The sequence below is a fragment of the Mustela nivalis genome, assembly GCF_964662115.1.
Source record: "Mustela nivalis genome assembly, chromosome: 2".
NCBI lineage: Eukaryota > Metazoa > Chordata > Mammalia > Carnivora > Mustelidae > Mustela > Mustela nivalis.
In genome coordinates this window covers 86,365,120-86,381,661 of record NC_139021.1, presented here as the reverse complement: position 1 = coordinate 86,381,661, position 16,542 = coordinate 86,365,120, and the positions used below count along the sequence as shown (strand labels likewise).

The window sequence follows — 16,542 nt, the reverse complement described above, 5'->3', positions numbered from 1 at the left end:
CCTTTCTAGACTCCTGCATTGTACTCCCCAGGGTCATCTTTTATTCATTTTATATGTTTAATTAAACTTTATATTTAGAACTATATTAAATTCACAGCAAAATTGAGCAGAAAGTACGGAGTTTTCCTATATCTCCCATCCCCTCATCCACACAGCTTCCCCAGTTATCAATATCCCCATCAGGGTAATGCAATTATTACTGATGAACACACACTGAAACATTCTTATCACTCAGAGTCCACAGTTTATATTAAGGTTCACTCCTGGTGTTGTACATTCTACAGGCTGACATGTGTCCACCATTGTAGTATCATACAGAGTAGTTTCCCTGCCCTAAAAATCCTCTGTCCACCTATTTAACCCTCCTCCCTCCCACCTCTGACAACCACTGACTTTTTACTGTCTCCAACTTCTTTTATTTTTAAAAACTCTAGAGTTTCAGGCTTCTACAGCTGTGTACGCACACACACACACACACACACACACACGACTTAAGATTCTCCTTCTTCCTTACATATATCTCCCAAGGGAAAGATGAAGAGAGCATTTTCCCACAGTATAAATCACAGAAATTTTATAAATACACACTAGAATCTGGAAAAACTGTACAACTGACAATCTATGGTTTTGAGTGGCATAAAACTGTGTTCTAACCTATGACATTCACTGCCAGAACTAGGAACTGTTTCTGTGTTACAATCATCAGGGACTTTGAAGAGTTTCCCCTTTCCTATTATACCAAGCTCCTTGCTAAAATAGCATGGTGGCATTGGGATCAGAACAGAAACCAAGCAGGATGACCATAATATCAAAACCAGTGTGACCCTATACTGGAAAAAAGCAAATCTATAGATTTTATCAAAATGTTACAATCTACTAAACCTACTCTCTAGGCTAATGATTTGACTGTCATATATTCCTCACACTCTGTAAAAACTTCAATTTCAGAAATAAATAACACTTTAATCATTTAACATTTTAATCATGCTTAAGAATATTTCTAATGTTTTCTCAACAAAAGGAAGCTTTTAGTTTCAAGAGACATGAGTTGATCATTTATTTTCAGAATCTTTATAAATAATATTTATACCCTGCCTTATTAAAAAAGAGAGAGGAAAAAAAAGAGGATCTTTTAGAATTGATATCTCTACCTCTAGACTTCGGGGGCTATAATAATATTAGTGCTAATTATAGCAAGTAACTTTTAAATAGATCCCAACACATGATAGGTACTAATTCACACAGGAGAAGGCTGAAGCCAAAGAACTTAGGTTACTTGTCCAAGGACATGAAGCCAAAATTGGGAAGGGCAAATTCAAATGTAGGCAGTCTGGCTACAAAGTCTATGATCCTGACTACTAAGCACACTACATCACAACTAGATCTGTTAGTCTGAAATGCATTTTAGGCAAAATATAACCCTACTAATATTCTTCCTCTCACACAGAAAAATACTGGGAAGCCATACAGTCATATGTCTTCAATGGGATTTTATTCCAAGTGTGACTAGAATCATATCACAAGTATACAGTCCATAATGGCCACGAGGTACCATGCACACCGCATAGACATGACATGCAGTCTCTTAGAATGACCCGCTTTTAGAGGCAACATCGCAGGACCCGAAGTTCATTAAATGAAAAGCCATTCTGAGATAGTAAGAGAGCGCCCAAGTGCTGAGGGGTAACAACTTCAGTCCGGTGACTTTCTGAAGGCCTGGCCAGGATCTCATTGTTCAAATCTGCTGGGGGAAGAAAAGTGCAGAACGGTACTCAAAATGTTTTGCATCACATTCACCCCTGCCAGTTTGGGCAAATCTTTAAATTTAGAGTGCCAATTTAGACTCCCCTTAGTAAAGTTAATTAGCTTCCTGCTTCCTTCCAGACAGTCCAGGTTAGTACTGAACTTGACCTATCACACTGGATAAATTCAGTCATGGATGCAAAATCCTTCATATGTTTGTTCTTGTATATTAGATTCTTTGTATGGGTCCCACCCGCAATATAGTAACCTGGAACTCTAAGATTCAGCACTAGATTACAACTCTGTTGATGTCACACTTAGAAAATTCTGTCAGAACAGAATTCCACTTCCTCGTCTTTTGCATTCAATAAATTCAGAGAGATTAATATTAAAAGGAAAACATGATCAGAAATAAGAAAAGTGCAAAAAGGGAAAACTCAATGTTTTAAAAAAGTAGATGGGAAACATTGAATTTTAGCTTCTCCCTTAACTAAAAATAGCTACTAGCACTTGAATACTTTCTGGACAAATGTGAGGCATAAGTAAATAAAATACTACTGTAACTAATTTTGGGAAGGTTTAACAGTATAATAAGTGATGGCGCTGTTTTCTTGGTAAGTTCTTTATGAGCACTGTTGAGGATTCCCATGGGCCCTGAGTTATAATCCTTAGTTGGTGGCTGCTTTTAGCTGATTTGGGACATTCTAAAAATAAATTCTTAAAAAAATTAAATAAATAAAATAAAAATAAATAATAAAATAAGTTCTTAATATTGCACCAGCTTTTCATTATGCTTGTCTTTAGAGGTGGCCAAATATAGATGATAGCCAAGTCTGCCTCTCCCCAACAGGAAGGATGGTGGGTGAAACAAGAAGGAAGCAGCTCCAGGTGGAAGGTACTCTGATGCATGTGTGTGGGGTGAAGAAGAAAACAAACCATCTTTTTGTGCACCAATACCTTGTTTCAAACCAAGGACCAACTCGAGAAGCAAGGAAATTCACAAATACCTCCTCCCTGTCCCAGCACTGTAGTATCAGTCAGCACTCAGATAACCAATTTCGACTTGCTGGAATTTTAGCTTTCAGTTTTCTTTTCTTCTTTACCTCCTTTCCCCTAAGTTTTTTTGTGTCTAGGCATCAATTCTCTTCTCTCAGCCTGCAGTTCAAGAGCACATTACATAGCATTCTTACAAGAGCAGCAATCAACGTAAGAGAAGCAGTAGGTAAGAGTCACAACTAACAAGAAATCATCTTAATCTAGGCCAAACAGAGCAGTCTGCAGGTTTCTTAGAAGGTAGAGCAGGTTTTCACCACCTCTCAAGTTTCATTTTGCCAACTGGCCCATTCATGGATCAACATATTTTATGTTGGCAGGCCCTAAGAGTTTAAAAAGAAAAGACACAATCTGTCTTATCTGCCCTGGCGGGACTTGGTCTGTCAGGGAGACAAGTTAACAATCCTAATCCTCCCATGTGACATGTTCCCTGATCAAGACGGGAAAGGTATCTCCCAAAAACTGGGAAGAAGGGAAAGGAGATGGAGAAGAATTCCCAGAGGTAAGCTCTGAGCTGACCTCTGAAGACTAAAGCAATAGGCCAAGTGAGGAAAACGCGGATTCATGCATTCCAGGCCAAAAGAGCAGTGTGTACAAAGACCATTGGCTCCCTGCGTCTCTGGATTTTCTGCTGCACCTTTCTAGAAGCACAATCTACATCAGTTCTAATTGTATCAGGGGCTCGATTAGTACTAATTTAATTAACTGATTTGGTGGTCCTATTTCATCCATGAGGGCACAACATTCCTGCAAGATAAAATGGATGATTTTCACTGGAGTCCTAGGTGATCTCATACAAGGGTAGATGGTGGAAAATTAGGATCTGGTAAGCAGTTGGGGAATCTATCTTTGAGAGACCTCTAAGTTTTTTCCAAACCATGCATGGATGTAAGCAGCTGCCTCTTCTAATTACTCATGGGGCTCACAATTCAAGTGAAATTTGTAAATGAATCCTGAAATCTGTGTCCTGCATTTTCAAAATGATGGCAGAGTAGGAAGACCCTAGGCTCATCTGGTACCACAAACACAGCTAGATAACTATCAAGTTATCTTAAATACCCCAGAAATCAACCTGAAGACTGACAGAACAAACTGCACAACTAAAGGGAGAGAAGAGGCCACATGGAAGAAGATAGGAAACGCAAAGACTATAGTTTCGGGGAGAAATGGATCCTGGCTGCTGCGGAGGGAAGGGACTGTGGTAGAAGAGATGAGCAAGAGAGAGAGGAACATGTAGGAGAATGCCAAAGGAGAACATTTCCCCAAAGTCACTGGCCTGAAGAATGAGAGAGGGTGGATTTTGTGAGTGCTCGCAACCAATTGGACTTGAAGCTTGGAATTTTAAAGGTCAGTGGGGTTGGCTGGGATAGAGCCCAGAAGGCAATGCCCTGCTTCTGGAGAGAAGACAGACAAACAGCTGGGGTGGGGCAGTGGGGTTACAGACAGCATGGAAAGAGTGAGGAACACCTGGGGCACATCGTGCTGAGACTATTCCCTCTTCTCAGAATGCATCCCGGAGAGGCAGCATGCACCAAGATGCCTCTTTGGGAACAAAGGAGCTGACTGACCCCATTTCCCTCCCCTGTCCCTCAGCATAAGCACAGAACCACTGCAGAACAATGCCAACATTGGCTGCCTAACTTGCTTACACCAAACCCCACCAACTCTGTGCTCTGGCAGGACTGCCCTTCTCAGTCAAGCTTGCCTCAATCCCAGTATAGCAGGCCCCTCCCCTAGAAGACCAGCACAAGCCCCTGCACATACTACAGAAATACAAACAATTATAAAATAATATTATGAAAATGTATATGTCAACAAATTAGACAAGATGGAAGAAATGGACAAATTCCTAGAAACATGTGATTTATTACAACTAAAACGGGAGGAAATAGAAAACTTGAACAGAATCATACCCAGCAAAGAAATTGAACCAGTGATCAAAAACTTCCAACAAACAAAAGTGCAGGGTCAGGTTGGCTTCCCAGGAGAATTCTACCAAACATTTAAAGAAGAGTTAGTACCCATTCTTCTTGAACTATTCCAAAAAATAGAAGAGAGAATAAAACTTCCAAACTCATTCTATGAGAATAGAATTACCCTGATACCAAAACCAGATAAAGACTCTACTAAAAAACAGATCCACAGGCCAACATCCCTAATGAACATGGGTGCAAAAATTCACAATAAAATACTAGCAAACCTAGCAAACTGAATCCAACAATATATTTTAAAAAATCAATTACCACGATCAAGTGGGATTTATTCCTGAGTTTCAAGTGTGGTTCAATATTTGCAAATTGATCAACATGATGCACTGCTCTAATAAAAGAAAGTTTAAGAACCATATGATCATTTCAATACTTGAAGAAAAAGCATCTGATGAATTATAACATCCATTCATGGGAAAAAAACAAAACCCTCAATAAAGTAGGTTTAGAGGGAACATACCTCAACATAATAAAGGCCATTTATGAAAAACCCACAGTTAATATCATCCTTAATTGGGAAGAACTGAGAGCTTTTCCTCTATGGTGAGGAACAAGACAAGGATGCCCACTCTCACCACTATCAGTTAACACAATACTGGAAGTCCTAGCAACAGCAATCAGACAAGAAAAATAAATAAAAGACACCCAAATCAGCAAGGAAGAAGTCAAGCTTTCACTATTTGAGATGATGTGATACTCTACACAGAAAACCTCAGAGACTCCACCAAAAAAATGCTAGAACTGACGCACAAATTCAGTAAACTCACAGGATACAAAATCAATGTACAGAAATCATTTACATTTCTATACACCAATAATGAAGTAGCAGAAAGAGAAATTAAGGAATCAATCCCACTTACAATTGCTCAAAAACAATGACACCTAGGAATAAATCAGCCAAAGAGGTGACAGACCTGTACTCTGAAAACTGTAAGACACAGATTAAAGAAATTGAAGATGACATGAAGGAATGGAAAAACGTTTCATGCTTATGGACTGGAAGAACAAATATTGGTAAAATGTCTATACTACCCAAAGCCACTTACACATTTAATGCAACCTCTATCAAAATACCAACAGCATTTTTCACAGAGCTGGCACAAACAATCCTAAAATTTGTATGGAGTGAAAAAGACCCCCAAATATCCAAAGCAACCTTGAAAATGAAAAGTAAAGTTGGAGACATTACAATTCTGGACTTCAGAGTCTAGAGTGCTGATCATTACACCACAAGGCCACAATTCTGGACTTCAAGTTATTTTACAAAGTTGTAGAGAGCAAAACAGTATGGTACTGGCACAAAAACAGACACATAGATCAACATAATAGAATACAAAACCCAGAAATGAACTGACAACTGTATGGTCAAATAATCTTCACCAAAGAAGTAAAGAATATGCAACAGGAAAAAGATAGTCTCTTCAAAAAATGGTGTTGGGCAAACTGGACAGCAACATGCAAAAGAATGGACCACTTTCTTACACCAAGCACAAAAATAAATTCAAAATGGATTAAAGACTAACAAAACCCTAGAGAAGAACATAGGCAGTAACCTCTTTGACATTGACTGTATCAACTTCCTTCTAGATATGTCCCTTGAGCCAAGAGAAACAAAAACAAAAATAAACTATTAGGGCTATACCAAAATAAAAAGCTTTCACACAGTGAAGGAAACAATCAACAAAACTGAAAGGCAATCTATGGAATGGGAGAAGATATTTGCAAATGACATATGTAATAAAAGGTTAGTAGCCAAAGTATATAAAGAATTTATAAAACTGAACACCCAAAAAAAGAATAATTTAATTTGAAAATGGGCAGAAGACTTGAACATGTATTTTTGCAAAGAAGAATCCAGATGGTCAACAGACACAATGAAAAGATGCTCAACATCACTGATCTTCATGGAAATGAAAATCAAAACTACAATGAGATATCACCTCACACCTGTCAGAGTGGGTGAAACCAACAACACAAGGAACAACACATGTTGGTGAGGATCTTGAGAAAGGGGAACCCTCTCAGACTGGTTCAGCCACTCTGGAAAACAGTACATAGTTTCCTCAAATGGTTAAAAATACAACTACCCTACATTCCAACAATCATACTACCAGGTATTAACCCGAGGAACACAAAAATACGAACTCAAGGAGAAACAGGCATCCCAATGTTTATAGCAGCATCATCTACAATAGCCAAATTATGGAAACAGCCCAAGTGTCCATCAACTGAGGAATGGATAAAGAAGATGTGGTATACAGAAAGAATGAAATATTATTCCGCCATAAAAAGAATGAAATCTTGCCATTTGCAACAAAATGGATTTAGAGATTATTGTACTACATGAAATAAGTCAGAGAAAGACAAACACAATATGATTTCACTCATATGTGAAATTTAAGAAATAAAACAAAGAAGCAAAGGGAAAAAGACAGAAAGGCAAACCAAGAAACGGACTCTTAAATCTAGAGAAATAAACTGATGGTTACCATAGAGGTGGTGGGTGTAAGGATGGATAAAATAGGTGATAGAGATTAAGGAGTTCACTTTTTTGTGATAAGCACCTGGTATATTATGCAAATGTTGAATCACTGTATTGTACACCTGAAACTAATATTACACTCTATGTTAATAATGCTGAAATTTAAATAAAAACTTAAAAAAAGCTTTAAAAAAAGAAGATCTGTCCTTTCTCTTGGAAACCATTTACACAAAGTATTATGGATACCTATCATATTATATAGATATAGCACTCTGCAACAATTGAGGTTAAAAGAGGACCTTCTGGTTCTGCCTTTTAGTTAAAATAAATGGGAGTTAGTAGACTTGGGAATTTTTTCACACTATCTTCAGCTGAAATGATGTTCATGTTTTCCTTTTTTCCATTTTAAAATCCAAACATAAAACTTTTTTTTTCCCTACTCGGATGAAGAATCACTGGGAGAGGAACGATACAGTGATCCAAACTGATCAGACAGAACAATAAAACAAGATGATTTTTAATCATAACTCAAGCACTGCATAGTCTGGAGTTAGACAATAAAACTGTTTATGTCATTTGCTGTGGCTACTCTGTTGCCTAAAAGAAAGGCAGAATATTTAGTTTAAATGTTTTCATGTTGCATTTGGAAAAGTCTCATGATTTGTATTTTGGTCAGATATGCTCAATTTCATGTAATAGCAAGAAGGATACTATGCCCTCCATATATCTCAAGAAATAGCTTATTGTATCCCAGAGCAGAAAGAAACATACAGATTAAATAAAGAACATACCAGAATGTTTAAATTATATCAGTATCCTATTTGCTTTGGATAAACATTTTGATAACTTCAACCTGAGTCACTGCTAAGGACTGAATGCTTGATTCTCCTCCAAAGTCACGTGTTGAACACTTAATCCTCCTGTGGTGGTATTAGGAGGTGGGACCTTTGGGAAATAACTAGGTCTTGAGGGTAGAAGCCTCATGTTGGAATTAATGCCCTTAGAGAGATGGTCTCTCTCTCCACCATGTGAGGCAATGAGAAGGCAGCCATCTCACTGGACCAGGAAAAAAGCTTTCACCAGACACTGGATCTAGGACTTCCTAGCATACAGATCTCTGAGAAACAAATGTCTTTTAAATCACCCAGTCTATGGTATTTTGTTATAGCACCCTGAGCTGACTAACACAATCACCTTAAGTAAATTTAACACTCAATTGAATAAAAGAACACTATAAAAATTATTTGTTGAAGATGCCACTGAAGCAATGGAGACATCTAGTTGCTCAACATTCACTGTCTCAACTTAATTTCTGTAGTTCTCACTATTACTATAATGTTTCTCTCTCTGTTTGGAGCCAGAAACATCAGACTCATTCTGAGCCTGGGCTAAGATATCTGCTGCAGCATGATGGCCTCCAGATGCCTTGGCTCTGAGGTTTCTAGACTCTGTCCTGGTGTGTTTTCTCCCTTTCAGATAAGGTCCGCATCCTGCCTCATCTATCTAGACATCAAGCTCTCAGTTAGTTGCTTACACTTATCTGTTACAAACACCTCTCCTTGGAGCTGCAAGCTCCAACAAAAACATACCCTCTCTCTCCTCTTATATCTTTACTCCTCCTATGTGACTTCCGTCCCCTTTGTCTGCCATTCACACAAAACATTCCCCATCCTCTAAAAAATGAACAAAAACAACAAAATTCTTTCAACATTTTATTCTTCCAACAGCTCGAAGGCAAAATATGCACTCAGCTACCTCAATCTCTTCTGCCAGATTTGACTACCCTCTCCCTCTTGAAATACTGAGAGCACTCATTTCTGGCACTCCTACTACTTTGGTTGTTGTGTTCTTCTCTGACTCCACTTCCTTTTGCCCCCAGGACCAGCACACAGCACAACTGCAGGGGGACACCATTCCCAGCACAGTGTGGAGTTGAGCAGTGTACAGACTTTACAAACCCAGCTGACCGTCCTGGCTCTTACTTACATATGTGTTCCCTTGACTGTTGGGCTTTCCAGAGTTCTAGTCTATGCAGACTTTTCTTATTCCACAAGGGCCTCCTTGGAAATCACATTTCCTCCCTTCAGCTGAATTAATGCACACTCTTACCCCAGTGACTTTCAAAATTGCATCCCTTTCCTCCCAAGCTTACTATATTCCTGAACCCCTATCCTCTCCACCCATTGCCCAAGTAACATTCAACAGATTTTCTCTGTCCTTCAGATTTTTTCCCTCTTTGTTACTTATTTTCACTATCTACATTACCCTATCAAGTTGACAAAACAGGACATTCACCATCCTTTCTTACTCCCTAAATGTCCTTCTTACATCAAACCTGTATTGTTATTAACTTTTATATATATATATGCACTAGCTCTCTAAATGGACAAGGACCTCAGCTTTGTGGCCTTATAACTATTCCCCCCAAAGCTGTTATTGTGCAATGCTTCCCTTAATCTCCCTTATAGAATCTATAATAGGGATTGACATGCAGGGTTCGGTAGAGAAAACACCATTCTCTTCCACTAATTAAATCAGCATATATCATCTAAGTACAGGCTATTACTGTAGGATATCCTGAGTTGAGATTGCTTGGATTCTGGCATCACTACACAATTATTCGTCCCTATGAGGGATACTGAGATGCCTATGAGGATACTGAGATGCAGAGATGGGGTTGCTAACACTTCCCTGGTGGAGGCCAAGTTCTGAAATCTGGAAAAGCAACCCTAATCCTTGCAATCTAGGCTTCTATTCCTATCAGACAAAGCTGCTTTCACTGTCATCTCCACCATCCAACTGTAAGGTTGTCTTTCAGTGTCCAAGCTCCACTCTGCCATACCTCGGTCACACCCCTCTGGGAAACATCCTACTGCTTTCCCTGTGTTGGCCAGTTCACTTTCTCCCCTTTGGTCGTGTGTTCCTGTCCCACGGCTCCACCCTAAACCCTCCTTAGTGCTTTAAAAAGGGGAGTGCTCAGCATCACAGATCTACATCTCCTGGTCCCCGTAACTACCTGCTGGGTTTCTTGAACTATTTGTCCCACGGGAGACCCCTAAATTAGTATGTCCAGATAGGATTCATTTATTCCCTAAACAAATTCTCCTGTAGGTTGGTTTGACTCCCAGGTATCAGAGGTGGGTCATAGCCCAGACTGCAATGCACAGCTGGTAGATTTTATCCCTCCACACCCCTGGCCCTGCTCTCTCCTCACTGTTTCTCCATCCAAGATCCTCACATGGGCTCCATGAACACTCATCCTACCTTCTAGAACAGCCTCTTCCAGCTCCTGAGGACCAACCTGTCCTGAGTCATTAGGGTAGTGAGGCTGCATCGTGTTAGGCCCCCAAGACTGGGCATTTGCTGAAGTCGTGTACCCTGACTTAATAACTAGGCAATAAAATAGGAAATGCATTTCAACTTTTAGTTCCATTTCTCTCCCCAACTGGTCAATTAACTGGGGTAGGTTTGAATTCAGACATAGTTCTGCCAGTTCCCTCACGCTTCCCTTTAACCATGCCAAATGGGAAAGTGTCAAGGGAGTCCGGGCCTGCTCACGACTAAGTGATAACTCAAAGCCAGCAAGTTAAGTCAGTCGCAAAAAAGTTATGAAAAATTCTGTTTCAAAGGTCAAAATAACCTCTGAGGGTTAAACTTAAGAAAAAAAAAATCTAATTGTCTGATTTGATTGGAAACTGGAAAGAGCTGAAGGAATTCTATTTTCTTCTTGAGCAACATGACATTTTTATCAGCTGGATAAATGTTTTCATGACTAACTTGTCATTTTCCCATTTGCCACCCAGCCTTCCTCCCAAGGTTGGTATATTTGGAGGGCAAAGTAAGCTCTGTCCATAAAGGAAATACCCTAATTAAATAGTTAAAACTTCACTCTCTACATATTTGTAAATTTAAAACGGCGCAAAATTTAAATTTAGGGGAAAATTTAAAAATTGGGGGAATTCTCAATCACTTTTTACATCTTTTCTGGTGGAACTGAGATGGTTTTTAGAGCCTGTTTAATCACAGTCCCTGAGTTCAACCAAGGCTCAGTTTTTCACTCCTGGGAATTCTAAGAACATCACATTTCTTAACTGGCAGCTGAGATTCTGGAGGTACAACCTAATGACCTGGGGCTAAAGGAAAATCAACAAAAGCTACACAGGGCTTCTGATTATTGGACAGGTTCCTTGAAGTTCATTACTAGAAATTTTTTGTTTGCTAATCCAAATTCTGAAAGATTTGCTTTACTAAAACAGAGAGCATGAAGAGTGGGAGTTCCTAAAAGGCAGCAGCCTATTTGGTAAATGACCCAATGATATCTTTATAGATGGAATTAAAGATTGGGAGGAGTAGTTTTTTTCATTTTGCTAAACTTGAAACACCAACCATAATCAATCATAAGTATAGTGAAGTTTCCTTACCTATGGTTGAGAAAAGTATTTTCTGTATTAAAGTTAAAATTTTAAAAACATGTAAAGACAAACTCAAGATAGCTATACTACTACTACTAATTAACATTTACTAAGCACTTTGGCTATGTTTATTTACATTGTTTCCATAGTTACGATGACAACACATATATATCTAAGTATGGTTTAACAAAAACTCTTGATGCTGCAGTTGGGGAGAAATTGGGCCAGGCCCCATGTGCCTTAGCTTCCAAAGGCTGGATTTTTTTCTTTTCCAGAATTCTTATTTTAATGCAATTAGCAGTGTATCTTCATGATTGCTTGCTTGAAAAAGTAATCCTATGTCAAAGATTTGAAGCCCAAAAGAAGTAGACTGCACCAACTTTTATAAGCTTTACATCTATTTCTTGACCTTTATACTATTTCTCTAATAGAGATCACAAATGGAAGGTCCTGGGATAAAAGTAACCTACAAATATGTGTGGCTGGGCCTGTGTGCTCTTGCCTTTCACATTAAAAAAAAAAAAAAAATTGATCCTCTAAGATTTAAAAGTTAGGGAATTTCATTTTTTATTTTCATATCTTCTTGAAAAATACAGTAAGCTCGTTAACAATAGGCCCAAATTCCCACAGGGCAGCAATGAGCTCAGGGGCTGGCCGGCCCTTGCTGCTGGCTCACCACTTCCTCCTCACGGTCCCCAGAGACCCAAGCTGAGGTTGGTTGCAGTCCATCACACTACTCATGAAGTGGTTTGTCCTCACCCACCCACTTCCTTCACATTACTTTACCAGCCAACTTCTGGGGTATTTGAGTTTGCAGCTCAAATTACATCCTTAACTATAAACATAATAGCGAACGCTTCTACGGCTAAGTAGGGACAGATGCTATTTTAAGTATTTAACATGCATTAACTCATTTAATCTTCAGAATAACCCTAGATGATGAATACTATTAGCATCTCCATTTTATGGAAAAGGAAACAGACATCATGAAGCTGGGAACTCACCCAGGCAACACACATTTCATCTGTAGGGGTATCGGCAGGCCCAGTCTGGAACCTGAGAACCTAACCATTAGGACTTATTTCCACATGTAGTGGAAGGCTCTTCACAAGTACATCAATAGTGTCCGTTCAGTTCTGTCCAATATGTCTCAAAAAAGGTGTCTAATGAGTGCTAATTTCTTCTTCGAAACACCTAAACATCAAAATTTTAGGTCCAGATTGGAGCTTAAGTAGCTTTTTATTTTAAGTCTGTGGCATGTGATTAGACAAGCTGCCCCTTCTGTAAGGCTGTTACTCTGTCAGAAACTGCTACTCCAAAATGATACAGGGACAGCTACAATGCCAAAGGCCTCTCTGGTGCTGTGCGGATTGTGGAGCAGTCCCAGTTTCAAGAACCTGTCTTACTCCTTTTTAGAGTTAGACTTATTTTGGTATTTGCAAGCATATGAAATAAGCAAAATGCTTAATAAAAATTACCATAAATATGTATGGCAAATATTGATCTTATTCTAAACAAGTACCAACCACTAACTTCAACTTTTCATTACCAAGCTAAATTCCTCATTTCATGATGATGACCAAAAGAACAACAGTGCTGATCTTCTTATCTCACATCTCAAAATCCCAGGAATGTTAAGCTATTTCACTCTGCTCAAGAATGGACTTGGAACTGTGAAAGTTCTCTTCCATGGACATGACATAATCTGCAAAAACTTCACCACAGAGAGGTGAACCCTTCAAATCGGTATGTCCTTTCAGTGTTTTGCCTTGTTTTGATCTAAGACTTAAAAATGATAATAAACAATTCACACTTCACACACACTAATTTAATCCAAATGTTAACTCAATAATACAGGTTTATTATCCCCACCTTACTATAAGGATTTGAACCAAGGCCCATCTTATACTCGTATCATGGTTTATTCTACTATCCCACTACCAGCCCATAATGCCTCCTAGATGCTGATTAAGTCACTGCTCCAGAAGGCTTCTAAGTACCCAGTGCTCTACTGGACAGGGTCTGCTCTGGAAAACCAACAGTCCTTCAAGGGCCCGAGGTTGACAGGATCACCCACCTGAGAGGCACACGCAATACAAAGCCCAATAATGAACATAAGAAATGCAAATCGCCAGCACATAATCAGTTGGAAGCACACTCCGGAAGCTGAATTAGTTCTTTTCAAATGGGACAGACACATGCTGACCCAATTAGGAGTCCAAAGGATTTTGGAAAGGATGAAAGGAATAATCTGAGACTCTATGCAGGACTACTCTTAAGATAGAGTTGTGAATTCTTAGTAAGTTCTGGAAGGTGCTGGAAAATACAACTGCACCTCGTGCAAACATTTATTTCAACATATCATCGCTCCCATTTTCTAGTCTAACAAAGCAGGACCATTAATTCGTTTGAAACGTGAAAACCCTCTTCCAGTTACACAGCAGGGACCGCATCAGGAATTTAGGTGAAAAGCAGTGCTCAGTCTCAGTAGAGGGCAATGGGAAAGTGCTGAACGGGCATCTCTGGCAACTTACAGAACTGTGGTCTGATGCGGCACCTGAGGAACATGATCCAGCATCAAGTGCACACAGCGAACGGTGCTCTTCAAGCAAAGGCACCGGCTAGGGCAGGGCAGCACTGGCAGGCACCAAACGACCAGGAGAAAGCAAGCGGTCCAGCAGGAGAGTCTGGACTCCATCGCTCCATTCGCTGCTGGAAGCCAAGAAGCAGGAGCAGCAGCCGCGGTGGTGGCGACGGAAGCGGCGGCGGCGGCTGCGGTGCCGGACCTGCCGTGCGGTGCGGGGCCGGCCTTGGGAGCCCCGGCTAGGCGCGCCGCTCCTGGGGGGAAACTCAGCCTCCGACCAATCCAGGAGCAGGGAGATCACATTACAGGGCGGAGGGCACCCGCCGCCTCTAGGGGGCGCTGGACTCGGGACGCGGAGAAGCTAGTCCGCGCAAAGGCCATTTCAGGAAACAAACGCCCTCTATTCGGGCAGCATAATGCAAATATAAACTTTTCCAAAGTTGCTTCCATTTTACATGTTATGTAAGCGCTAGCCTCTTAGTCCCTAGCTGTCCTTTTTTCTCCCCCGCTGTCCTTCTGAAGCGCAAGCTGATTACTTATTGAATCGATGGAGAACAGCTTTTCTTTTTAGGCAGCAGTTATTACCAAATCCTAAAGGGCAGAGCTCTAATTAGTTGATCTGGGCTCACATTTTCCTTCCCCGCTCCAAAGCATGCTTTCAAAAAATGGTTTCCTTTCTTCCTATATATTCTACACCTCAAGCCCAAAGCATTTCACTCACGAAGATTCAAACAAGCTACTTCGATTTCTTCCTTTAGTATTTAAAGCTGTTAGGTCTACATCATGAACTACTACACCACCATGCAGAGAAGACAAACTGATAGACAAACGTATGTGTAAAATAGAACAAGGTCGAGCCACCGCTGGGCTCAGTGGCAGCACCAATGGCTGAAGACACATTCTCTACCAGGTTTAATTAGCCACGGGTCACTGAGTTGAGTGGCCCGGAGGACACTGGCAAAGACAGACTTCAATAAACATGCTTTAAACGAGTTTTTTGGTTACTCTAAGCAGGTTTAGAAAAGGTTTATGGTTTTATCCTTAAAGACTAAATTTTCAAACAAATTTTATCCCTAGGGCGCCTGGGTGGCTCAGTGGGTTAAGCCGCTGCCTTCGGCTCAGGTCATGATCTCAGGGTCCTGGGATCGAGGCCCGCATCAGGCTCTCTGCTCAGCAGGGAGCTTGCTTCCTCCTCTCTCTCTGCCTGCCTCTCCATCTACTTGTGATTTCTCTCTGTCAAATAAATAAATAAAATCTTAAAAAAAAAAAATCTTATCCCTAAACTAGAACTTTAAAAAATGTAAAAGTGATAGAAAAACAAATTAAAATTTGGGATGGTACAATCTAGGCAACTCCCAGATGACCAGACTGGGAGACAGATCTAATGACTACAGATCTAGTTTTGTCAAAGCTTATCAACCTTATAAGGAAAAATAAATTCATTTTCCTTCTTTCCAGTAATTTTTCAGCCTTCTTACATTCTATAGTGGGTGAATACTGCCCTCTTTTGGCAAAATGTTCAAACTTAAATATGTGGGGTTTTATTAATTAAAATGCACAGATCACAACAAAAAATACTATGAAGAATGATTTTAAAATAAACCAAGTATGCTTGACAATTGTTCATGTTTACTTTATTGCCTAAATATCAAAATAAACTTTTAAAAAAAGCTAATCTCTTCTTTTCCATTCCATGCCTTACAATTACTGTTTCTGCCAATGCTTGTGACTTGGATGGACAAGGCACACAAGTTTGCACATTGCTTTCAGTTCAAAATGTATTAGCTTGTATTCATACAGTATTTTCTAGGAGAGACAACACACTCTCTACTGAGAAACCTAAGCTCCAATAAATGAGAAAATGCTACTGCTACTGATTACGTCCTGTGAATACAAGGTTAAGAACTATAAGGAAGGCAGAGAACCTCATGAGTGACACAGCTACTATAGACTGTAGATTCTTTCCTCGAATGCCTCAGGACAACTTTCCTGCAGAAAAGTATTATTATATATGTTAAGTATTATAAACATTTTAAAAAATGCATCAAGGTGCTAAGTTAAACATGTACACAAGAGTCCAAAACTGAAGAAAAAATGAGAACCTGGCAATGTAAGTAAACACTGAAGGCTAGTTCAGCTTGATGAGTACTTGCTTAACCAAGTAAAATAGATAGATACCCAAGTATCAGGGTTATAGGAGGGAGAAAAAAAAAGCCTTTTCCTAAGTGGAGGGTCTTAACTGGAAAACCTGAATTTTTTTCCTCAAGTTCATTAAGGATG

General features: G+C 39.7%; 1 protein-coding gene across 1 annotated transcript in view; it reads right to left on the bottom strand.

Moving 5' to 3' along the window:
• PXDNL (peroxidasin like) overlaps positions 1 to 14,592 on the bottom strand; it is a 500,679-nt gene extending 486,087 nt beyond the window's left edge. The window contains exon 1 of the mRNA XM_082720100.1: positions 14,213 to 14,592. Coding sequence (XP_082576226.1) covers positions 14,213 to 14,376 — 164 coding nt within the window. The 5' untranslated portion in view covers positions 14,377 to 14,592. The remainder of the gene's footprint in view (positions 1 to 14,212) is intronic.
• Positions 14,593 to 16,542: the final 1,950 nt, after the last annotated feature.